Below are 25,734 nucleotides of genomic sequence, written 5' to 3'. Positions count from 1 at the left end.
ATTTCTCACTCTACAGATGTTGTCTGACCTGCTGAGCTTTTCCAGCACTTTTTGTTTTTATTACAAAATCTGTTGCCCAAGCTATTACCTGATGGCTCCTGGACTTCTGAGCCATATCAAAACAACGGATTCACCAAATTAATCTGTTCTCTGAAATGCCAAAACCTCAAAGAGCTGTATTCTAACTCAGTGCCACTACAGAGGTTAAACTGGGAGTTTTGTCATTGGGGAAGTAAAGTCAACTAGGAGCCAGAGTAAAATGATGATGAATTTTGCTGTAGTTCACACTAGTTTGTGTTTTGGGTGAGATGTAACAAAGTGTTTAGTGAGAGTAATCAGTGGGAGCAGTGTGGCTTCAGTAAGCAAGAGGGTAAAATTGCTGATGTGTGTTTGTGCCAAGAATGGGAGAATTATCAACACACAGGAAGTTCCACAGAATGGAGATTTAATTCATTTGTTCTGACATTGATCTGTGTTGGTCTGACACTGATCTTTTCTTTATCACTTTGCCTGTTATGTAACAATATATACATTGCAATATAAGCTATATTATTAACCCCAATTTCACAAATAGTTAAATTTAGACTTCTTTCGAATTCAATTTGGTTTGTTCAATGTTTTAAAAAATAATAATTTGTATTTATATAGCCTGTTTCACATCCTCAATATGTTTTAAATGATTCACAGCCAATGGGTTATTTTTGAAGTGTACTTAATGTTATTATGTAGTCAAATGTAGTCAAATGATGCACTGCAGAAACTCACTAAAGTTTCTTAGACAGCATCTTCCAAACCCACGACCACTACCATCAAGAAGGACAAGGGCAGCAGACACATGGGAACACCACGACCTAGAAGTTCCCCTCCAAGCCACTCATTATTCTGACTTGGAAATATATCATCATTCCTTAACTGTCGCTGGGTCAAAATCCTGGAACTTCCTCTCTAACAGCATTGTGGGTGTACCTACAGCACATGGACTGCAGCGGTTCAAGAAGGCAGCTCACCATGACCTTTTCAAGGGCAATTAGGGATGGGCAATAAATGCTGGCCTAGCCAGTGACACCCACGTCCCTTAAATGAATTTTTAAAAATGTGCAGCCAAATTTGTGCATAGCAAGGATCTACAAGCAGCAAATTTTCAGTGTGTTTATCAAAGGAGGAATATTGGTCAGGACACAAAGAGGACATCCCTGCTTTACTTCGAATAGTGTCATTGGATTTTTTTATGTCTACCCGAGCAGATAAACACCTGACAGTGCATCATTTCTGCTGAATTTATATGTGGGCCTAGATTATGTACAAAGTCTCTGGACTGGGGCTTGAAACCACCACCTTATGACTCAAACATACGGGCCAGAATTTTACATTGTGTGCGAGGGTGGGCCCGACATGTAAAACGGGCCGAAACTTAAAATGACGCGCGATGACATCAAGCGTGCATCCCGACATTACCGCACACCATCGCGATGTTTCTGTAGGCGGGCGCTATGAGGGCGGAGGCGCGCCCACCATTAATTAACGGGCCAGTTAAAGCCCTTGAGGCACCAATTGAATTTGATTTTGCGCATCCTGTGCGATTTTCAGGGCGTCGCATGGGCGCAACAGGCAGGCGGATAGGCCACATTTTCAAAAACCTCATCCACGGGCGGGATAAGAGGGCTGAGTGGGCTTGCGAATGTGAGTTGTTAGTACTTTAGATTATGACTTACTGCTATTTGCTTGTGTGAACAGGACAACTTCATTTTGCTTCAGAGCTGCTTTGACAGAAATAACAGGCTTCAGTCTAAGGCTCCGGAGGATTCAGACCACTTGGACAGGTATCAGACACCGTCCCTTACCCTGGGAACGGGGATTGTGGTCTCCGCTGGAGGCACCTCCTCTGAGGAGGAAGAGAGGGGCAGAAGGGAGAGGAGGCCGGGTGTCCCTATTCAGCCCCCAGGGGAGGGACCTGTGGGAGGAGAGGCGCAGGCACAAGGAGCGCAGGGCCAGCAGGTAGTCCAAGGTGGAAGGCGCTGCAGAAGACGCCACTAACCTGCTGCCAGGGTTTACAGGCAATGATGCAGCTCCTCAATATGGCTGAGGTGCAATGCCGAAGGAGGCTCCACCTCTCAAGGGACAGTGACCTCCATCTGTCAGATGATCGGCCCTGAGATCAGCTCCGACTGAGTGGGTGGACACCCCATGCCAGAAGCTCTGAAGGTCACAGTGGCCCTCAAATTTTATGCCTCTGGCTCTTTCCAGGGATCAGTGGGGGATCTGTATGGAGTCTCCCAATCAGCTGTCTACAATTGTGTCAAGCTGGTGACAGACGCTCTGTTCAGGCGGGTAATGACTTTCATTCCTAACCGCATGGATGAGGCCAGCCAGACACAGCGAGCCAGAGGCTTCGCGGCCATTGCTGGCTTCCCCCGTGTCCAGGGTGCTATAGACTGTACACATGTGGCCATCAAGGCGCCAGCAGGTGAGCCCGGTGCCTTCGTCAACAGGAAGGGCTTCCACTCCATGAACGTGCAGATAGTGTGTGATCACAGGATGCTGATTCTGCAAGTCTGTGCAAGGTACCCAGGCAGCTCCCACGACGCCTACATCCTCAGACACTCCCAGGTGCCGGGGCTGTTCAGTGCTCCAGCCCGGCTGGATGGTTGGCTGCAGGGTGACAAGGGCTATCCCTTGAAAAGGTGGCTCATTACACCTCTCCGCCACCCAAGAACAGAGGAGGAGCAGCGGTACAATAGGTGCCACGCCTCCACATGTGCGGCGGTAGAGAGAACCATCGGTCTTCTCAAGATGCGCTTCCGATGCCTGGACCGTTCAGGAGGCACACTCCAATACCCCTCCAGATCGTGTGTCACTGATAGTGGTTGTATGCTGTGCTCTCCACAATCTGGCGCTGGAAAGGGGGGATGCAGTGCAGGGAGAAGATGTTGACGCAGCTGCTCTGTCAGTAGACGATGAGGCCAGTAGTCAGTCTGAGGAGGAACACGGTTAGGAGAATGCTGAGGGGATAGACACTGACTTGGGCAACCTCCAGGGAGGAAGGGACACCCGGGAGGCTTTAATCCAACGCTCCTTCAGCTAGCCTACCAAAGCTGAACCACCACCACATGCCAGGGCTAAAGGCTCCTTACTCAATACCTGACAGGAACATTCGCTTGGTGAACAACATGCGCTATGTGCCATTTCAATAAAGTTCAGTCACAAACAAGTCATTCATAACATCATGGGTTATCTTGCACCTGCAGAACTAGTGAAGCACCCAGAGGCTTGTTGAAAACAAACACATTTAATGGTGTGGTGCCTGGTATACATAAATCAAATTAAATGGAAAGGTGTTCTCCATCACACCAACTTATAAATGACTTAAACGTGGGGCAAAAAAAAACACCATTGATAAGTCCATGTTGTACCTAAGGTGCTTTAAGTTTGCGTTTACGGATGCTACGTCTAGGTGCTCCCCCCTCACTGGCACTGGGATTGGAGACAGCCTGCTCACTCTGCTGTCCTGTTGGCCTTGATGACCTTGGCGGGCATCCTCTGGCCCGTGGAGCCTGTGCTGGCCCCGCCTGGGAGGGAGCGGCCAGTGCCATGGCTGGCATCTCCCCAGTCGCTGCAGCCTCACTGGATGCCACAGTCACTGGCAGAGGGGCGGCGGAGCTGCTGCCTTCATCTGGAGCGCCCTGAGAGGACCCCACAGGGACAACAAGCAGCTCATGTGCCAATGTGAGGTGGCTTTGAACCTGCTCACCATTGATGGACGGGCACCTAGCTGGGATACTGGGTGCCCAATCCATCTCCCACATTAACAGTGACCACCTGAGGTCTTTGCCGGTGTGAGGGCTTGCAGGCCCGAGCACATCCCCAGGAACCCCTGATTCAGCTCCTGGAGGAGCCTCTCCATGAGAGTTCGACTCTCTCCATGGAGGAGGCATTGCGCTCGGCCATGAGGGTCATTGCATTGCTCATTCTCCACATGGACTGCTCCACAGCGGAGACCATGGCACGCATTCCCTCGTGTATCTCCGCGAGATCCTCCTGCACACCCCGCTGGACATCATCTGCTGCCTCAGGGTCAACTCCAGAGGCACGCTAGCCAATGACTGAGCATGTTCCTGGTCCCCAGCAGTCCTCCGACTGCCGGCGCCCTGGGCACTCTCTGCCTCCGCCCGTACCTCAAGCGAGCATGAAGTGCCCTCACCGCTGTGCACCGAGATACTATCTGACGATCTAATGCCCACTTAGGTGCTGGTATCTGCGCTGGTGCCTGCCTGGCTGAGAAGGTGTGATGCAGGCGCGTTCCTATGGTCGCTGTCCTCTTGGGTGAGTGGCGGGCCTACGGGCTCCTCACCCCGATGGGCTTCTGGTGAGCCTGAAAGGAAGAGCAAGGACATGTCATCACACTGTTACTGTGCGTGCCTGGCACCCAGATCAGGGTGCCCTCGTCTTTCTACTATCAATGGGGATTCCATGTTCGAGGCTCACATCGATATAGAGACAGCAGTGGAATAGTTGCTATTACAGACATTCTGACCTCAGTGCACTGCACTCTTACCTCCCTGTGGCACCCCAACCTCACCGTGGCCGATTGACCTAGGTGCATGGCGCCTCTCCAGCTCCAGGGCCTCCTGCTCGTATCTGGTCAATATTAGAAGGTGGGGCGGTCCTCCGCCAGTCCGCAGCCTCTCAACATTACTGTGGGCTGTCTTCTCCTGAAAGGACAGAGGATCATTGATTAGTCCACCTTGTACCTGTATTGCCACTGCAGCCTGGCCAACCCCACCTGAGGAACACCTCGCAGGGCTCAGCCGATTCGTGACTCTGGAGCTGCAAGTCACTCGGGCCAAGCAGCCAGGGCTCACCCCCTTGCCCAGATGCTGCCTCATTGACATTTGCCACTCGCACTCTAAGAACTCTGAGGTCCAGATGGTGGGGATGGGGTGGGGGGAAGGGTGCTCCTAACTGCTGTGCTAAGTGACCCATGCCAACACAGTACTCGCCCTTCCCGATCGCAGGAGATCATTGAAGCGCTTGCGGCACTGCACCCATGTGTGCCTCCCCACATCATGGGGGCTCACCCTGGATGCCACCTCCTCCCAGACATTTTTGGTGAGGTTGGGGGGGCCTCCTCCTCCCGTCCCTTGGGACAAGGGTATCCCGGCGTGCTGCCATCTTCTCCAGGAGGGCAGCGAGATACTCATCAGAAAACCGTGGGGCCGACTGCCCCTCTGACCTGCTCTCCCGCCTGCCCTGTTCTGCTACTATGTTCTGTGTGGCGACGGCACTTCAATGGCAGCCTTCACATGGCTGCCTGCGCCGTTTTTAAATAGGCCGCTGGGTCACCATTGGACCCCGTGGACGTTGAGCCCCCGCCACTTCACGTTGATGCCGGAGCCGCGCATTACGCTGGGCGGGCATTAATTGGCCCGCCCGCGTAAAATAGCGGTGTGGACCCAACCGCGGGTGGCAGTCGGGTTCCCGAACCCCCCTGCCCGCTCCCGCCAAGCCTGCGCGACGCGGGAAAAATTCAGGCCATGGTGTTTAAATCTATGTGTTTTGATCTAAAGCGAATGGCGGTATACTTATCTGCATTGAAAGTCATCTGCCACAGTTTTGCCCGCCAACTTAATCTGTCAATTTGCAGACTATCCACAAATTAAGATTACATTTCCACTTAAACAAACCCAAGTTAATTAAACAAGTAGAAGGTTTCTTGAGTTGTTTTGTTTTGTAAAGCAGTGTCAAGCAAAGCAATTTCTGGCACGGGCAATGAATTAAGGCTGGCATCCAAATCATCGGGACAAGGGTTATTTGAATAATGGGAGCACTGTCATGCCAGTAACAGAACTAGTGTGATCAGCTCCCTAGTCATGAATCAGTACATTTAGCCCCACTCTCTGACCATTTAACGCCTAATCCTGATCTAGAAAGAATGGGATTAAAGGGCAGTTAGTCAGAGTGACAGGAGGTGGGAAGTGGAGCTCCACAAGGAGTAGTGCTAGGACCACTGCTGTTCATAATTTGCATTAACAATTTGGATTTTGGGTTCAAAAACACAATTTCTGAATTTGCGCTTGGTACCACATGGGTTTGGGGGGTGGGGCTTGTCAATACTGAGGAGGACTGCAACAGGAGGAGATCAATAAACTTGCAGAATCGGCAAATAATTGGCAAACGAAGGTCAACTCAGATAAACGTGAGGCAGTACATTTTGGTCTGAAGAATAGAAAGATCACTTATTACTTGAAAAGTGCAAGTCTAAATGGGGTAGAGGATCTAAGGTATTTTGGAGGATAAATGCACCAATCAAAAGTTGTGTCACAGGCTAATAAAGCATTAAAAAGCAAAGCAAGTGATTGTTCCTAGAGGGATAGGATTGAAAAGTAGGGAAGTTATGCATCAAACCTTTGTTGGATCACACTTGATGTACTGTGTGCAGTTCTGGTCACGATTTTATCGAAGGGATATAGAGACACTGGAGACGATGCAGAGAAGATTAACAAAGATGATACCGTGAGTGCGTGGGCATACATAGGCTTGACAGAGTGGATCTAATTTCTCTTGGGGAAAAAAAGGCTGAGGGATGACCTAATATAGGTCGTTAATTTATGAAAGGTTTTCATAGAATGGATATAAAGAGAATGTTTTCTCTTGTGGGAAAGAACATAACTAGAGGCCATAAATATGGATCTTCAAACAATAAGGGAGTGATGGGCTCGGTTGCCGACCTTTTGTTCACTCTGCACATAACTGTTTATTTTTTAGCTCCTTTGTTTAATAAGTAAGGGTGAATGACATGATTTGTTTGGTGTTTTGGCTTGCTGGTTAGTGGGATTAATAATGGCATGGGGATAAATCCAAGTTTGAGGGGAAACACACAAACTTGCTTATGAAGCTGTATGGAGCTAAGACCTTGAAGCAGTCTTTGTCTTTGAAGGAGACATGCTGAGTAACTCCCTTGAAGCTCAGTCGTATCAAAAGCTAATTGTTTTACCAGGAGCTTTAGACACTGATACAAGGTGGAACTGGCTTTCTAAGGTGGAGGGCAGTGGGGGCGGGTTGGGGTGATGTGAGGCTTTTTGCAGAGTTGGAAATCCTCAGCACTTCCACTTCCAAGTTACCCCTCATTTTTAATATAGAAGAAGAAGAACCAAAGGGGAGTTTTCAATGAGGAAAAATTCAGGAAAATCATTTGAGGGGGCAATAAAGGAAAAATCCCAACTACAGGAAGCAAGCAATTCAATTCCAAGCAATGACTCACAATGTGCTAAATATTTTGAAAGAAAACAAATGTTAAAGATTATTCTTCTTCATTCTTCAATTTTGTGTGAACAACATTGTGTGGTTTTTATTTCATATCTCTGAATCCTGCAGAGGATCCCACCTTATACTGATTGGAGATCACAGAACAATGGAAGACGGGCAGAAAATCAAAGTAAAAATCGTTCTCTTTCGGTGATCCCATGTGAGTATTAAGTTTGATCTTTCTCTGTCTTGCTTGATGCTTCATGAAAGTGTTCAGGTTTGCATCATAATATGACTGTAAAATTGATTGCAAAAGGTCAGAAGAAGAGGACGTTGTTTATATTGGCACCAATCCTGAAATGAAATTGATATGTGATTTATAAATTTGTTCTTTTGAAGATGATTACAACAGAGTAACTATCAAATTGGACGACGAGAAAAGCAAAGACAGCGAGAGCCACAGTGACACTGATTTATCCTCTGATGAGAGTGAAGATGAAGAATTCATTAAATATATCAATGCCTCCTACATAGATGTATGTATTAGCACAAGAAGTTAATTCTTCTCTTGTAGAAGACCATCTAAAGGTTTTGTCATTGAGGAAAGTAGATGCTCAAGGGGAGTGGAAGAACTGGGTGGCAGAAACCAAAAGTACAGTACAGAAAATGGCTTTTTGCATAAAGAGGAGGGGGTGGGGTTGAGACAGAGTTAACAAGGCACATTGAATTTGAGAGAATCCCGGGGCACAATCACTGCCAGTTGCTCCATTAGCAGAGAGCCCGAAGTGGCGAATAAACAATATTTCAGAGCCAGAGGAATGGAGCCTAGGCCTGGAGATGGTTTCTCAGACAGGAAGGGTAAAAATTGTGAGGATATTTGAAAAATACCTTTGAAAGAATGGTGAAAGCAAATTTAATAATAATTTCAAAAGAGAATTGGACAGATGCTTGAAGGAGAAACATTTGCACAGCAACAGGGAAAGAGTACTGGAGTGGGAGTAATTGGATAGCTCTTTGAAAGAGCCAGCATAGACACGGCGGCCTAAATAGCCTCCTTCGGTGCTATATTAAGCTATGACCTTGATTAATATTTATCAGAAATGTTTGCATTTCTACCTCATTCTTTTGCTCAGATTCATCACTGTTGCTATTGTTGGTGTTAATCACGTTTCAGAAACATGCTCACATTGTGTGTCCTTGACATTGTGGGTCCCTGACTAAATGTTTCACACAGGCACGCACATGCCAACCACATTGAGCGTTCACATTTTCAGATCATTGTTCCTTTGTTCAGACTGGTGGATGAAAGTTAGAGGTTCTCCTAGCTCCTGCCTGCAGCTCATGCTCCAGGGAATTGATTGCTCTTGCATTTGCTAGTCAGGAATTCTCACAATAGTTTTGCAAGACCAGAAGTGGCCAATTACAATGTGCAGCAGCATTCAACCCCCTCGAGCAAGAGCACGACACAGGAGCCAGGATGACACAGGTGAGGGGTGTGTTGGAGGGAAGAATGAATTAGCGACAGCAAAGAGGTAGGAGAGAATAATGCCTGTTTGAATGGGATTGGAGGCATGAAGATTGCCATTAGAAAGTCTGTGTTTAGGAGCAGGAAGAGCACTAACATGATCTGAGAGTGGAAAAGACTGTCAGCATAAACCAAGGGAAGGGAAGAATGCCAGCTTGAAATGAGGGAAGAGAAGGAAGACAATGCTAGCAAGACCTGGGAAAGGGAAGAGAAGGAGAGGTGATTTAAGAATTAGGGAGTGAGGAGTGCCAGAGTGATCTGTAAAGTGAGGGGGAAGAAGAGGAGCGTCAGTACATAGTGGGTAGGAAGGAGATGGAGAAAGCCAGCTTGAACTATAGGAAGGAAGTGCAAATGCCAGTTGAAGGAGAGAAGGGGCAGGAACAATGCTTTTATGAATGAAAGGGATGGGATTGGGGTGAGGAGCCTCTGTGTCTCATGACAATCACAGATAATCTAATTATCATTGAGTACCAATTTTTCCCATTATATATTTGGAAGCTTCAGCTTACATAATGACAAACCCATGCCCTTGATTTAATTATATGTCATCAGCCTGTATTTAGATGTGTTCCTGAGGGGTCAGCTTTTTTGAGCACGTGTTTGCTTTTCCAAAGCTATTGGTGGACCATTGACAGTCTCCTGGGTTGACTCGGCATAGAGTCATAGAGGTCTGCAGCACAGAAAAAGGCCCTTCAATCCATCGAGTCTGCGCCGGTCAAACAAGTACCTAGCCATTCTAACCCCATTTTCCAGCACTAGACCCATAGCCTTGTATGCCATGGCATCGCAAGTGCACATCCAAATACTTCTTAAATGTTATGAGGGTTTCTGCCTCTATCAACCTTTCAGGCAGTGAGTTCCAGATTCTCACCACCCTCTGGGTGAAAAATTCTTCCTCACATCCCCTCTAAACCTCCTACCCCTTACCTTAAATCTGTGCCCCCTGGTTATTGATCCCTCAACCAAGGGGAAAAGTTCCTTCCTGTCTACCCTACCTATGACCCTCATAATTTTATACACCTCAATCATGTCTCCCCACAATCTCCTCTGCTCCAGGGAAAATAACCCCAATCTATCCAATCTCTCCTCATAACTAAAACTCTCCAGCCCAGGCAACATCCTGGTAAATCTCCTCTGCACTCTCTCTAGTGCAATCACATCCTTCCTATAATGCAGATTCCAGAACTACATGCAATACTCCAGCTGTGGCCTAACCAGCGTTTTATACAGTTCCAGCATAACCTCCCTGCTCTTATATTCTATGCCTCGGCTAATAAAGGCAAGTATCCCATATGCCTTCTTTAACCACTTTATCTACCTGTCCCGCCGCCTCAATATGCACATCAAGGTCCCCCTGATCCTCGGCACTTCCCAGGGTCCTAGCATTCATCGTGTATTCCCGTAACTTGTTTGTCCTGCCCAAGTGCATCACCTCACACTTATCCAGATCAAATTCCATTTGCCACTGATCAGCCCATATGACCAGCCCGTCTATATCCTCCTGTAATCTAAGGCTATCCTCCTCACTATTTACTTCCCCACCAATTTTCGTGTCATCCGCGAACTTACTGATCAACCCTCCTACAATCATTTATATATACCACAAACAGCAAGGGACCCAACACTGATCCCTGTGGAACCCCACTGGACACAGGCATCCAGTCACAAAAACATCCCTCAACCATCACCCTCTGCTTCCTGCCACTCAGCCAATTCTGGATCTAATTTGCCAAATTGTTTTGTATCCCATGGGCTCTTACCTAGATTATCAGTCTCCCATGCGGGACCTTAAAAGAAACCTTCCTGAAGTCCAGGTAGACTACGTGAAATGCATTGCCCTCATCTACACACCTGGTCACCCCTTCCAAAAATTCAATCAAATTGGTCAGACATGACCTCCCCTTAACAAAGCCATGCTGACTGTCCTTGATTAATCCCTGCCTCTCCAAGTGTAGATTACTTCTGTCCTTCAGAATTGCTTCTAATAGTTTCCCCACCACTGAGGTGAGACTGACTGGCCTGTAGTTCCCCGGTTTATCCCTTCCCCCCTTCTTGAATAATGGTACCACATTGTTTGTCCTCCAATCCTCTGGCATCTCTCCTATGGCCAGAGAGGTATTGAAAATTATTGCCAGCACCCCTGCTATCTCCTCCCTTGCCTCACTCAACAGCCTGGGATACATTTCATCCAGGCCTGGAGATTTATCTACTTTTAAGCCTGCCAGACCACTTAGAACCTCTTCCCTTTCTATGCTAATTTCTTTAATTATATCACAGTCCTTCTGCCTGATTTCCATACCCATGTCGTCCGTCTCACTTTTGAACACCGACACAAAGTATCCATTTAGAACCCTACCAACGTCTTCCGGCTCCACACACAAATCACCACTATGGTCCATAATAAGCCCTACTCTTTAGCTAGTTATCCTCTTACTCTTAATGTACTTGTAAAATAACTTTGGATTTTCCTTTATTTTACCTGGCAGTGTTTCTTCATGCCCCCTTTTTGCTCTCCTAATTTCCTTTTTTAAGTTTCCCTCCTACACATTCTATACTCCTCTAGCGCTTCCGCTATTTTGAGCCCTCGGTATCTGCCATAAGCCTCCCATTTTCTCTTTATCCAATCCTGTATATCTCTCAACATCCAGGGTTCCCTGGATTTGTTGGTCCCACCCTTTGTCTTTACTGGAATATGTTGGCCCTGTACTCTCTCTAATTCCTTCCTGAATGAGTCCCACTGCTCTGGCGCAGATTTACCTAAAAGTAGCTGCTCCCAAGTCCACTCTGGCCAAATCATATCTGATCTTGTTAAAATCGACCTTCCCGTAATTTAGAACTCTGATTTCTGGCCCATCCTTGTCCTTTTCCATAACAACCTTGAATCTAACGGAGTTATGATCACTATCTGCAAAATGCTCCCCCACTGATACCTCTACCACTTGCCCGGCTTCATTCCCTAAAATTAAGTCCAGGACCGCTCCCTCCCTTGTAGGACCTTCTACGTATTGGCTTAAAAAGCTCTCCTGGATGCATTTTAAGGATTCTGCTCCCTTTAAACCTATCACACTATGACTAACCCAGTTAATATTGGGGATGTTGAAATCTCCCACTATTACTACCCTATTATTTTTACACTTCTCTGAAATTTGCCTATATATCTGCTCTTCTATTTCTCTCTGACTGTTTGGGGGCCTGTAGTACACTCCCAATGATTGCTCCTTTTTTGTTTTTCAGTTCTACCCATATGGCTTCATTTGAGGAGCCTTCCAAGATGTCATCCCTCCTTCCTGCTGTAATTGATTCCTTGATTAATATTGCAATACCCCCTCCTCTTTTACCTCCTTCCCTGTCTCGCCTGAAGACCCTATATCCTGGAATATTGAGCTGCCAATCCTGCCCCTCTCTCAACCATGTCTCTGTGACAGCAATGACATCATACTTCCATGCGTTAATTTGAGCCCTCAACTCATCTGCCTAATTCATCAGATTCCTTGCATTAAAATAAATACCATCCAACCTTGCCAAACTCCCTTGTACCTTAACTGGCCTGTAATTTCTATGCCTTCCAGACTCACTTACTCTCTTCTAATTTTGGCTGTGCATCTCCCCCTGCTGTACCTCCTCTCAGGATCCCATCCCCCTGCCAAGTTAGTTTAAACCCTCCCCAACAGCACTGGCAAACTTCCCCGCAAGGATGTTGGTCCCATTCCAGTTCAGGTGCAACCTGTCGGCCTTGTATAGGTCCCACCCCTCCCAGAAATCTAAAGCCCTCCCTCCTGCACCATCTCTCCAGCCACGCATTCATCTGGACTAACCACTTATTTCTATACTCACTAGCGCGTAACACCGGAAGTGATCCAGAGATTACTACCTTTTGAGGTCCTGTTTTTTTAATCTGCTTCCTAGCTCCCTAAATTCTGCTTGCAGGACCTCATCCTTCTTTCTATCTACGTCGTTAGCACCAATATTTACCACGATCTCTGTCTGTTTGCCCTCCCACTTTAGAATGCCCTGCAGCCGTTCAGTGACATCCTTGACCCTGGCACCAGGGAGGCCACATACCATCCTGGAGTCACATCTACAGCTGCAGAAACGCCTGTCTGTTCCCCTTCCTATCGAGTCTCCTACCACTATTGTTCTTCCCCTCTTTTTCCTCCCCCCCTGTACAGCTGAGCCACTCACAGTGCCATGAGCGTGGCTGCACTGCCCAGAGGAACTATCACTCTCACCGTTTTCCAACACAGAAAAACGGTTCTCGAGTGAGATGCACCCTGGGCATTTCCTAACTACCTGCCTGACACCTTTCTTCTGACTGATGGTCACCCATTCCCTCTCTGTCTGCATTTCCATAAGTTGTGGGGTGACCACTTCTAAAAACGTGTTAAGCACGAAACTCTCAGCCTCGCGGATGCACCTCAGAGCCTCCAGCTGCCGCTCAATTTCCGAAACTCGGAGTTCAAGTAGCTGCAGCTGGTGGCACTTCCTGTGCATGTGGTCGGTCAGAGCGCAAGGAGCGTCTAGGACTTCCCACATGTTGCAGGCGGTACATAACACGGGACTGAGCTGCCCTGCCATGCCTCTAGTTCAAAAAAAAACCTTATTTTAAGTTAAGTACAGTAAAAAAAAACATTAAATTATTTCTGTACTTTAAGTAAAAACTGGAACTTTTACCTTTCCTTAGCTTAATCTATTTTAAACTGGAGAACAAACTGGAGAGAAAAAACACTTACCCACTACTCACCAATCAGCTCTCACCTTTGTGTTGACGTCACTTTTTGAAGCTCCCCTGCACTTGTGCTGACTCTGATCCCCATTTGTGCATGTGTTAGTGAATGTTGAAACTGTGCCACTTTTTACATGAGGGACAGTTCAAGTAAAACTTCAATTAAATCTGCAGGAAATCTGTTCATTAAAAGGAAACATGACATTTGGACAGTCTCAGAAACAAAGGGAGTGTTGGGAACTTTTATTATAGGACAGCAGGAAGAATTCTGATTATTTTCAATCCAGAGGAAAAAAGAAGCAACTCACAAGATTGAAATCTAGAACAGAGTATGGAGAATTCTCTTGGATTGTGGATCTGCAGAGCACATTAAAAGGACCCTTACAAAACTCCAACGTCAACTGCCTTCTGCATTCTGTCTTTCAGGGATATTGGCATTCGGAAACATTGATTGCCACTCAGACTCCGCTGCCTGAAACCATTGCTGACTTTTGGATGATGATGTATCAAAAGAAGGCGAAGATCATCGCAATGCTGGGCAAATTAAAAAATGAGAAGGTAGGAACTAGTGCTCTTTTTCATGACCTTACCTTTACCTTACAGGACCATAATCCTGTTGACGAGCCTCGTCAAGGTAACCGGCAAAACAATGCAAAGTGTTTCATTTAATGTTCCAAAATATGAGAGATAACAGAAGCTTGACTTACGTGTCAAGAGACAAGTGCTTAAAACCAAGATTTGTCTAGAAATTTTGTATTGAATTAATACTTTGAATACATACTAGATTTTACAGTAACAGGTGGTAGAAATCCTAGAATATCCCTGGCCTGAGGAACATGTGTCATTCCAGGACGGGAAAAATTGGCCGTTCCGATATTCCTCACCATATTGTGCATGGCAGGCATAGGGTCGTTTTACACTAACAGAAAATGAGTCTTCCCAACCCTTTTTGACTTCTGCTTTGAAAGTCCGCAAATTATGTGCTAAAGTTTCTAACTTTGTGCTGACAATGAGGAAACTGGTGGGTAGGATTTTCCGTCCATTGATGCCAACTAATGCCAAAGTTCAGGCTGTGTGCCTGCAATTGTCTGAGGCGTGTCTTCAGAGGAGGTTCCTCAAAAATGCCCATCACCTTCCAAAGCTCACTCTGTGGCATATTCAGTGAACCATCTGTGCCCTAAGGCCTGCTTGTTTCAGGAGTGAACCACTACACAAAAGAAACCAGCATGCTTGGCATTGGTGCACAGGTTCCTTGGAAACAAGTGATCCCTTCCCCCCCCAGTGTGTCCTTTGCAAAGTAGATAGAAGGCACCTTAAGATCACTTCAAAAATTTGCAAGCTCACATCTTCAGATGTTCACCTACACACGCGCCCCAAACCTGGAGGTGGTTCCCACACTGGATCGACTGGTTCATCTGTTCCCACCATACATACCTCGGCCTGAAATATATAGCATCCCTAAAAAGGCCCAGGATGCAAAACCCCACAAATTCCTTATGTCAGTGGCTTTGTAAGCATCAGTTGGCGGATCCATCCCCACGAGGCTCATCTGGGGACCTCAGTTCTAGGCTGGGATTCAACATAACCAGGTCCGTGCCTAGTTTCCAGACATTCCTGCTGGATTTGTTCAGCTCTTTCCAGAATTGTCATGGATATTCTGGGATACACGTTACATGATGGTTTCACGAGATGTGACAAAACCATGTAATTTCGCTAAACAGAAACATGTATTTCCTGCAGGAAATGTATACTGAACTCACGGAAATAACCATGCTATCTTACAGTGATAGAGATATTGTTCAATGAAACAGATCGTGTGCAAAGTAGCCTAGCTGCTGAGAACTACACCATTCACAGTGGTATAATATAATTTTCTTTCATTGCCAATAAATGCCTCAGTGTTTTAATAATTTAATCAATTTAATTTGCTTTTAGGATTGTTCACAATATTGGGAAGATGAGACGAAAGTCTATAATGATATTGAAGTTACGTTAGGTGAATGCATTAACGATCCAGCATTTATTGTTCGTGTCTTTGAAATAAGACATACAAAGGTAAAGTTTTTGTAATATCTTGAGGGACAAAGAGCTATTACTGTCTGTAGGCTCACAGAATTTCCCTATGTTTTGAATGAACAGGCAATCATTTTAATTCTGCTGGGCTGCTGTAAACTGTTTGCAGAGATCTCCCTATGGTCCAACATCCATTAAACAGTGTGGTTGAATTGTTGCAACATATAATTAACTTTTCAAATGGATGAAAGAAAGTGACTCACTGATCTGAACTTTTTCGGTAATTTTGAAACCAATGAAAGAACTAAGTAACATCTAGCAGGAGGATTGCTAACCACCTCTTGTCAGAAAGTGTTGTGCCATCATAAAAGGTGGTTTGTAAAAGTTCAAAGCAGAAAGCATATTTAGTCCTTTGAAATAAAAGGGAAGACGTATTTTGTAAATGGTTACATTCTGTATGTGTGGAGAAAAAGTGTGAAAGGAACAAAGTGTTTGTTGGGGAATAATGAGGTGCAAATGGTAATTTGACACTTACAAGGTCAGGAAATCAAGATCTGTCTTCTTGTTTATGTATCTATCTGGCTATCTCTCTATCTCTATTTCTTGCTCTCTCTCTCTTTAATAAGTTGGTGAACATAGTCATGGAAGATGTTCACCAATAGTCACAATTTGTTAGTTTGCTTGTTCCTTTTTGGTTCGGCTTTTGTGTTTCTCTTTCTATAATTCTCTGAAAAGTGCAAACAAAAACTTGTTTTCCTCCAAAATTATCTGTCCAATCATATTCCAGTAAAAACACCTGTACAAAATGCATTACAGCAACAAAAAATGCTCCAAGATATAGGCTACTATTACAGTTCTTCAATCATCCACAAAAACACCACCAACTTAGCCATAAAATTTCCTGTCCCTTTTTTCAATTGTTGCAACACCCATCTTGTAAAGTCACAATCCTCGACACATGCCATAGCTTAGTGGGTGTCACATCTAATCAATCCAGACTCTGGCCTGACAACTCAAGGCCCAACTTGAAGGCACGCTTGCTGATGATTCCAACCATCTCTGCTCTCCAATGATGCCTCCAGCTAATCTACAGTCCCCTGTGCCTTTCAATTTGATGCCAATTCTCTCTCTCTCCTGCTGCTATCTGCCAGGTAAATAAACAGGGGGCAGGGGGAAGTTGAAGTGCGAGTGCGCGGAGACACGCCTCCAATTGGTGTCCCCAAATGGCACCGCCATTTTACGTGGGCGGGCCAATTAAGGCCCACCCAGCGTGACGTCCGCATGGAAGCACTATGCACCCCCTGTGCAGGCCGGGGGGGGATTCCCTAACCCTGAGAGTGCGCTGTTCCGCGTATGCATACGAAAGAACGCACTCATCTGCCTGAGGCAAAGTGCTGCCTCAGGGAGATCGGTTCCAATGTACAAATTATTAAAAATAGAAAAAAAAAATTCCCTGACATGCCCCCTTATGTGACACTGTCACATGAGTTGGGACATGTCCATAACTTTTTAAAAAGCTTTAATTAAATTTTTTAAAACCTACATGAAACCTCATCCCGCCCATGGAAGAAGTTTCATGCTTTTTTTGGAGCCCGCCAGGGCTCCTGGCCTGCCTGCCAACCTTAAGGTTAGATGGGCAGGTCCATTAATTAGTTTAATGACTCTGTCGATGGCCTCAATTGGCCATTGACAGGTCGGCAGGTGCACAGCTGATTTTGCTGAGCCCCCGCCTCCCTGAAAATTGAAATGGGGAATGGTGACGTTGGGAGTTCCGCTTGCTGACGGGAAAATCCTGCCCAGGATCTTTGGAAGACAATTGCAGGATCTCAATCTCAGTGAATTAACCTATGTTGAAGATTATGCTTCAACTCCCAAGGTAGCCATGGGTTGTCTAAAGTGCACACAGATGGGAATTTCTGCCCAAACTGATTGTGAACGTCATTAAGGTTTCATATTAGGGTCCCAAAGCCTAGCAAAATGAGGATACAAAATTGGCCTTATGTACTGGGAAACAGTTTTAACTGGGAAATGTTTGGGAATTTGAAAATAAACAAATTCTCACAGCATGGTGATAAATGGCTGTATATAATAGACACGGCCTTTAATCTATCTCAATAATCGTGTCATTAGTACATTTTAAAAGATGAATGAGAAAAGGACAAATTAGATCCTTTCTAATCAAAATCTATCTCGGGCTGCACCATGCATTTAATCTCCTGAGAAAAATGATGCGGAGAGTACACCTCAGAGTGGTAATGGCTTTGTACTTACATTAAGTAGCCACCTAAAGTATTGGAGTGGGCTGAAAGGCCTTGCCCATTTGAAAATCTGAACTTACATGGGATCATGGAACTTTAAGCTCATTTTATCATCTGAAAATAAGTCCAAGTTTGTTTGTTTCTTCTCATAACCTTTGGGCCCAGAACAATTTTCTTTCTTGTCTGAACCTTCTCCAATATATCCTTGTCCTTCTGAAAGAAGGGTTTCCAAAATTAAGCAACTATATTCTGAATCTAGTTGCACCAGTAACTGACACGACATTAGAATTTCAACCTCCTGTGTAATCCTTGCCAGATCTATCCTAGTATTTGATTAGCTTTGCAGTGACTAGAAACTTTCCTTGAACGTCATTAATTTGCTATCAACTGAGTGAATGGAAAGTGTTGATAAAATTAGTCAAAAATTGATGACTGATATAACTACTTCATTCTTCAGAGAAAAGAAACTCGGAAAGTACACCAGTATCATTTTCACAATTGGACTGAATCAGAGCTTCCTGAAGATCCCAATAACTTCGTCAATATGATAAGGAGCATCAAGGAAAAACTGTCAACACTCAAAGAAACTGAAGAATTAGTACCACCTGTCATTGTACACTGCAGGTAATATTAGTAGCATCAATGTGTTGAAGCTGTTCTTGATTATCATTTGCAACAAATATCCTATTTTTAGCATTTTTGTGGGTTATGCCTCACTTCTAGAGGGGAAAGGTGAATTAGGTAGTTCCTTAGGTTTGAATTTCTATGTGTATTTTTTTCCCTTCATTATGCTTGATGAAAGTTTTGTTAAAGGAGAGTGACGCCAATGCTGGGGAAATGCAACATTCCAAGTATCCAACATCAGCCTCAAAAATAGCCTAGTAGCATAGACATAGAGGGCTGAATTTTACCAGGCCACAAGTGAGCATAAAAACAGGCAGGTGGACCTGTAAATTAGAGCATCATGCCATCAGCGGTGTGCCCACTGTCATTTCATCCAACCCCACCATGATTTTATGGGCAGCTGGGGAGGTGTTGCATGGGTCACCCACCCATGGCCCAGCTGAGGCCCATAAGTGAACAATCAATGCCCAATTAAGGGTCTCATCCTGCCACTGCTCTGATATAACGGGCAGTACGAGAGGCCTGCACCCAATGTTTAGCCCAACAGGTTTAATCGTGCGGACTACTGGTCAGTAAAAGCAGGGGAGGCATTGAGGTGTTGGGGGTGCCTCCTTCACTGACTGCCTATGTCACCCCCCGCCTGCCCTCACAGTTTAATCTCCTCACTTCCACCCTACCCCCTGCCCTGTCTAACATCATCCCCGCCCCTCCTTGCTGGCCCTGCCACTGAGATCTCGGACTTACCTGAATGTTTGGGTCCACCTCCTGCCTTACCTGCAGTACCAGTAGTGGCCACCACTCTGCTTGGCATTGCTGGTGTGCAGAGCTGCTGGCCTCCAATTGGCCGGCAGCTCAGTGAAGCGGGATTTCCTCCAGGAGCTGGATGGAAGTCCTGCCTCATTAATTCAATGCCTAATTAAAGGGCCATCGCTTGAAAAAATTTAAGCGGGGTGAGCCAGCTAAGCGGAGGTGGGCTGTAATCTGAAATGTACACTGGGATGCAGGGAGCCCACCCTCAGCTTGATATCCAGCCCAGAGCTAACCGTGCTGTGTTTTGCCTAGTGGTTCACTTAAGCACAACTTCAGAAAAGTATCTCCTTAATGCACTAGTATGAAATTTTCCCTTTCCCATTCTTACCCTCGTCTTCCATCTGCTCGAGATTGTCAGTTTAGTTCGTACGTATGCTAACTATAAGCTGCTTTGTTTTGCGAGCCCTCACTGACTAAGAGTCAAGTATTGAGTTGTGACAATACAAACTCACAAGATCTTTAGAGTTAGCAGAGAAAGGTCTGCAGTCCCTCAGTTTAGGCTAGATTCAAAGCCAAGTCCCGGAGACCTGGTGGGGTGCAAATGCCGTGTGCCAATAAATGCTCCCAGTATTCCCAGCCAGATACAAGTAGGCCTTCGACTACTACAGTCACCACAACTTTAAAAGTCACTAAAATATCTTTATCAGCTCCACAGTGAAAATTATGTGCACAATCTCGACTTTAATTTTTTTTCTGATGTAAACACATACTAGCTTTAAGGCTACAGTAAAATCACAATGGTGGGGTTGGGGGCACGCTGGTTAGCTCAGTTGGCTAAACAGTGAGTGTGTGGATCAGATTAATGTCAACAGCACAGGGTCCGATCCCCGTTCCAGCTGAGGTAGATTTGGGGCCTGCCTTCTCACCCTACCTGTAGTAAAAGCCACAACATATAAGCCATGGTTCAGTGAATATTTGCCAAGGACCTGCCTTCAAGCAGAGAAGTTATGATAAAGATGAAAATTACAGTAGACCATTTTTGCAGTAAAAATAATAGCAAGACTATCAGATAAAAATTCAGATATCTGCACGTGCGCGGTTAAATGTGGAAATCAGGAAACTGCTAGCAGAGATGTACTGCATCTCCAGAAACTTTGGTCTAACAGCATCTTGCCGAGAGACTTGGCATTGAAACACTTGAAGGGCATCAAGTTGCACTACCTACCCATCAGAAACCCACTAAACACACCAGAAATAGCTGGGGCTTGTCCATTCAAGTGTAAGTGAATTTTTACTGGGGCAGTAATTCTTAGTTACTGCCTCCAACCTCTCTAGCACTGAAAATTTACGTTCACTGGTGTGGAGTATCATTCTGTCAGATTTTAACTGTAATTGGAGATTTTAATAAATAAAAATGTTAAAATAATTATTTTTTTCCTTTTCCTTTTTCTTTCATCTCTTAATTCCATTTTTTCCCTCTCTTTTTTCACTTTCTCTACATGATTTGACATTGAATTAACTATCCTAATTCACACTTCTTGCTTCAGGCTCTGCATGTCTCATGAAGGATCCTTAAATCCATTTGATTGAGGAGACATGCCATTGCTTGCTCTAGTAACACAAGTCTGAGATCCCATGTGTAGAACACTGCACTGTTTTGGTTCTCTAATTACTGCAATTTGCAGCGCAAAGGTACATAGAAATTCTGAGGGCAAGTGTAAGTTTAATGAGTGGCTGATGCCAATTGTTTGCCACTATGGTAAAATTCAGGCCATTAGTAATTACTCTTGTAACAAGAATTTTTCTCTCTATGAACACGACTATTAATAGTAGTGTAAGGGAATGCTCTATTAGGCTGATGCTGTATCTTTGAGAGACAGGTTCTTCCCACTTTGATCAGTAACTCTACTGACTGTGTAATGGACTAATTAATTTCACAACAGTTCAAATCTATAGATTGGCAGGAGTATCTTTTGGTGTTGTAGCAAAGTATATCCATGACCTCCTTGATCGTCCAGTTAATGAAATTGTATCATGGGTATAAAGAATAGTACCAAACAGTGTGGAGTAAATGCCTACACATATAATGGCCGGGAATTTCCTCGGAGTGCACTTGATCTAGGATTTTGCTCCGGCAAAGATATGACAAGGGAGTGGGAGCCACTCTGAGAAAATTGTCAGCCGGTATTCCTTCATTGATTATACGAAACTTGGAAGCATTGTGAACTGTGAGGAGGATAGTGTAGAACTTGAAAGGGATATGTGCAAATTGGTGGAATGGGTGGACAGGCGGTAAGTGACATTCATTGCAGAGAAACGTGAAGTGATTCATTTTGGTAGGAAGAGCATGGAGATACAATATAAAATAAATGGTATGGCTCTAAAGGGGCTGCAGGAGCAGAGGGACCCGGTATATATGTGCATAAATCATTGAAGGTGACAGGACAGGTTGAGAGAGCAGTTAATAAAGCATACAGTACCCTGGACTTTATTAATAGAGAAATAGTGGAGGAATGGTACTAAGTAAATTGTTCATTCAGAGAGCGGTGCAGATACGATGGGCCAAATAGACTCCTTCTGCACTGCACTGATTCTATGATTATGCCTATAAAAGTTTCCTTCCTTAACGCAGGTTAATGGAACGTCCAATGCTTTGTGTGGTGCCCAAAACTAAAGCAGGGCAAAGTGGCTGGTAACCCATTATCCTGACATCAGTGGGAAGGAAAACCAGGATGCAGCCAATCCACCATAGCCCATTGTGTCCCACCCTTCCCAACACCACCAAAGCTGAGTTTCACTCCCAAAACTGTTCTTGTCTACCCCACACCTTTTAAGTTTCTTACGTTGTAAAATCCTCATTTCTTTCAGTGATGGAGCCAAGCAGACGGGACTATTCTATGCGCTCTGGAACATCCTTGACAGTGCAAATACTGAAAATTTAATAGATGTTCTCCAGACAGTCAAAGCACTGCGCAAACAGCGGCCAGGAATGCTTCCAACCTTTGTAAGTAGTGGCTATTCCACCAACTGACTATTCCTCTTTTTAATCCTTCTCTGTCGGGCACCTTCAATCCATTACCCACTTTTCTCTACTGTCTCAGAAAAGCCTTTGTGTTGAACAATGTAAGCAGATTATATTCACAGCATGAATGATTTTCAAGAGGAATGTAAGCTGCTGGAGGTACAGAAAGTCAAGGTGGCAGTGTCTCACAGTATTAGTTATTCACTGAAGTAGGCCACTGTTATGGACATGTGAGTCCCACACCTAACAATATTTCCCAACAATATTACATTTACAAACAGGGAAAAAAAAAACGCATGGCCTCCTAGAAATATTGGTGAGAAACAGAATTGTAGTATAGGTGACCTGGCTTGTTGCCACATTGGGCCCACCTTGCTTTCTGAAAACAACCTTTTTCCAGGCTTAGAGGCTGGTCAGACTACCTTCGCAAGGCTCTGGGTCTCCAAAGTGCTGTGCCGTCTGCTGCAAGGTCACCTGAAAAACCTGTAATAGTGCTGATTGCTTGTAATCTAAAGCCTGCCTCCATCTCGTTTCGGCATGCTGTGTGAATGCTGTAAAGAGTGTCAAAGAGGCACACACCTTGCAACCATTGCAACTTCAGCAGTCTTCAAACAAGGAGTCAGTTGCACAGTTTTGCCTCCACTTGCCTGCAGATTCACGCCTGCATCTTGGATTTCCTTTCACTCCAATTTGTTGTGTCACTTCTTAACCTTCCTGCTTCAGCCTTAACAAAGGTTGCAAATGGCTTGAAATGCTTTCTGACCATTTGCTGATGCCTCAACAATACTTTTGCCTCCCTATTCTACTTTTTCCCTTTAACTGTGCACATCCCTTTCGATTTTAAGATAACCTGATTAGTCGGCTAGACCAAGTGCTGCAGTATTTATGTAAGTCTGTTTTTGTCACAATGTTAATTAATTTTAAAATAAGTTTTGCATTTTAACTGATACTGACGAAAGTTTGTAAACAGTTCTTTTGGGAAGATGGGGGAAGCTGTGCAACATAAAGTCAAAGCGTAGGTTCTCCCCTAGCCTTCCCTTCATGGCAAGATCTGAAGGACAGATGTCCAGTGAAACATGTGGACAAGTGGAGGTGAGCTACTTTCTCAAGAGCTCACAAGGTAGGAGAGAGGAGAAAATTGCACAGAAGTTCCAGTGCCGACGCCATTGAAATGGGGTTAGGAGAAAGTTAAGGGCCAGTTGGCCAGAAAATGGTGCTGGGGTGGTAGAAAGATTCTAGAGGAAACTGAGATTGAAAGAAAAAAATAACTGTATATTTGTTTTGTTCTTCTTTGACAGGAGCAGTACCAGTTTCTCTATGACATAATTGCCAGCACTTACCCAGTGCAGAATGGGACATTAATATCTGATAATGGTCCAGCACAGACCACTGTGAAGGTAATCTCTGAAACTAATCCAGAGAACAAATCTCAACAAAATACTGCTTCTGACTCTACTGAGAACAAGGAAGTGTTGTCCACGGAAGATGATGAAGCAAAGTCTAGCAGCAGCAACAACAAACAACCAGCAGAAAATCCTATTAATGGACCTGTTACAAGTGGTGAAATTGAGTGAAGGAAGGTTGCGATGTGTGAAGTATAGGTACGAATAAATCAATATATGTGTTTGTAAGGGAGATTTGAAAATATCACCATTAATTTCATTTTTACATGTACAAAGCTTGGTTTATCACTGGATGCTTTCCAACAGGCCTGTATACAGAACTGTTCAAGAATGGTAATCTACTTGAACGTAAGTGTGAATGTATCTCAATTAAAGGAATAGTTTCCTAATTTAAAATTCAATTATAATGTTTTGGTCTTTCTGGTTACACTGGTAACTCTAAAAGAAGGGCACAGATAGCTTTTTTTTAAAAAAAAACTCTCAGATCATTTTTATATATATATATTTTATCAGGTGTGTGGAAAAGCTAAATGCCAAACCTGCTTCAAGATGTTTTGGCAGTGTTCACATTTTAAAATGTTACAAAGATGCTATGTTACAACTATGATGAAGTTCATTGTGAGTATGAAGTAATTTGGCAGGTTTATTAAGTTTTGAGATTTCTGACATTTATAATGCAGCAATTTTTTCACTGTCCTTTGCAAATTATTTTTATAGTTGTTTTTTAAAGTTAAAAGCTGTGCAGTTGATCTGCTTATCAGATGTATTTAACTGTTTGAACTTATGTTGCATTGAGAAAATATATTATTCCGGTGGACCAAACTGATTTCTGGTGTACCCGACTCAGAAAACACAGCAGAGGGTCAGAGAGGGGAGTTTGCTGCCTTTTGTAAATTAGATATCACACTTTGCTGACAAACATGGTCTGTTGAAGCCTGTTCTTTTATGTTGCCTGTAAGACAGAGCATGACTTCGTAAATAAGTCAGTATTAAGAAAACAGAAACATGACTTCAGAGGAGGGTTTTGGGAAAGTGTACAATACAGCAGCAGCACCAGAGAATACCACTGTGGATTTAAGCCTAACTTAAATAGGTTCGACTCCATAGAAAGGATCAGTGATAGAGATGTGAGAAGGAATTCACAGCAGTCTCGTCATGGGTTGATTTGCTGCAGTTTGCCTGAGAAGCAAAAGATCTCGGAATCTACTGACAATCTGCATTTCCACTCATCAAAGGACGCAAGGTCACATTACCGATTGGGATGTTCGAGCGTATGCTTGAAAGCTGATTCTAAGATTGGACAGAAGCAGCCTTTGCCAAGTGTCAGTCAATAATGTATCGGAAATGGCAAGTTTGGAATGAACTGCCAACAGGTCAGGAGTTTCATGGCATTCGTCACTTGGGTAGTTTTAAGGTTTTGGTCGTTGAGGATATGAACATCTGAAGATATGTATATCTTTCTTTCTTGTTCTTTGGTCCATGGATGTTGATCAAGCGGCTCTCCTTTCTTAAATAAAGTTTTCTGGATTCACGGTATGCATAAAGTATTGCCAAATGGAAGAGATATTCCAAATCTCAGTGGGGTCTCTAGGAGTTAGCTAGGGGTTCAAGTTTAAACAGCAACAACAAGATGTACAGTAAAAATCAATTTGTTCTTCAAGTTATAACAAGGTTATTATGTCATTAGTTGAAGAAAATGTGTTGCTTCAAACAGCGGATGGTTACCATGGTTACCAGGAATTTGTTTGGTCTGTCAAGTTAAAGTTGGTTGCAGCATATTTTACACAAGAGCTTGCTATTTCCAGTTTTGGGTTCTTTTTTCAATAGCTTATAGTGTTTTCTAATTTGTTTTGTTCAAAAATACATCTTGTAAAGATAATGACAAAAAATTTTGTACTAATAGTGTTTTTGAATAAACAAAAGGAAAGTAATTTGTATCACATGTTCCTTTGTATAGTATGAATGTATTAATGTACACGTCTCAGCACAGTACTAGTCAGTAGCAGCATTGAACCCAGCAGTAGCCATGCACTGCCTAGAATAATTCATCATCTAAATAACATCATGTAATATGGTTTTCTAAGATGCCTTGCCATCCACTTTGCAGTATTTTGCACAAAATAACACAACACCAGTCTTGTTGAGGACTTTAAAAAAATGTAAATTGAATAGAA

The 25,734-nt window shown here is 44.3% G+C and overlaps 1 protein-coding gene across 1 annotated transcript in view; it reads left to right on the top strand.

Annotated features, from left to right (window-relative positions):
• ptprc (protein tyrosine phosphatase receptor type C) overlaps window positions 1–25,491 on the top strand; it is an 85,427-nt gene extending 59,936 nt beyond the window's left edge. Inside the window, exons 24-30 of the mRNA XM_078561801.1 lie at window positions 7,372–7,462; window positions 7,642–7,778; window positions 13,917–14,048; window positions 15,426–15,545; window positions 18,219–18,385; window positions 22,004–22,139; window positions 23,456–25,491. Coding sequence (XP_078417927.1) covers window positions 7,372–7,462; window positions 7,642–7,778; window positions 13,917–14,048; window positions 15,426–15,545; window positions 18,219–18,385; window positions 22,004–22,139; window positions 23,456–23,731 — 1,059 coding nt within the window. The 3' untranslated portion in view covers window positions 23,732–25,491. The remainder of the gene's footprint in view (window positions 1–7,371; window positions 7,463–7,641; window positions 7,779–13,916; window positions 14,049–15,425; window positions 15,546–18,218; window positions 18,386–22,003; window positions 22,140–23,455) is intronic.
• Window positions 25,492–25,734: the final 243 nt, after the last annotated feature.

Source organism: Cetorhinus maximus, chromosome 17 (genome assembly GCF_964194155.1).
Source record: "Cetorhinus maximus chromosome 17, sCetMax3.hap1.1, whole genome shotgun sequence".
Classification (NCBI taxonomy): domain Eukaryota; kingdom Metazoa; phylum Chordata; class Chondrichthyes; order Lamniformes; family Cetorhinidae; genus Cetorhinus; species Cetorhinus maximus.
The sequence above is the reverse complement of the archived record's forward strand: the minus strand, read 5'-3'. Positions and strand labels throughout refer to the sequence as shown.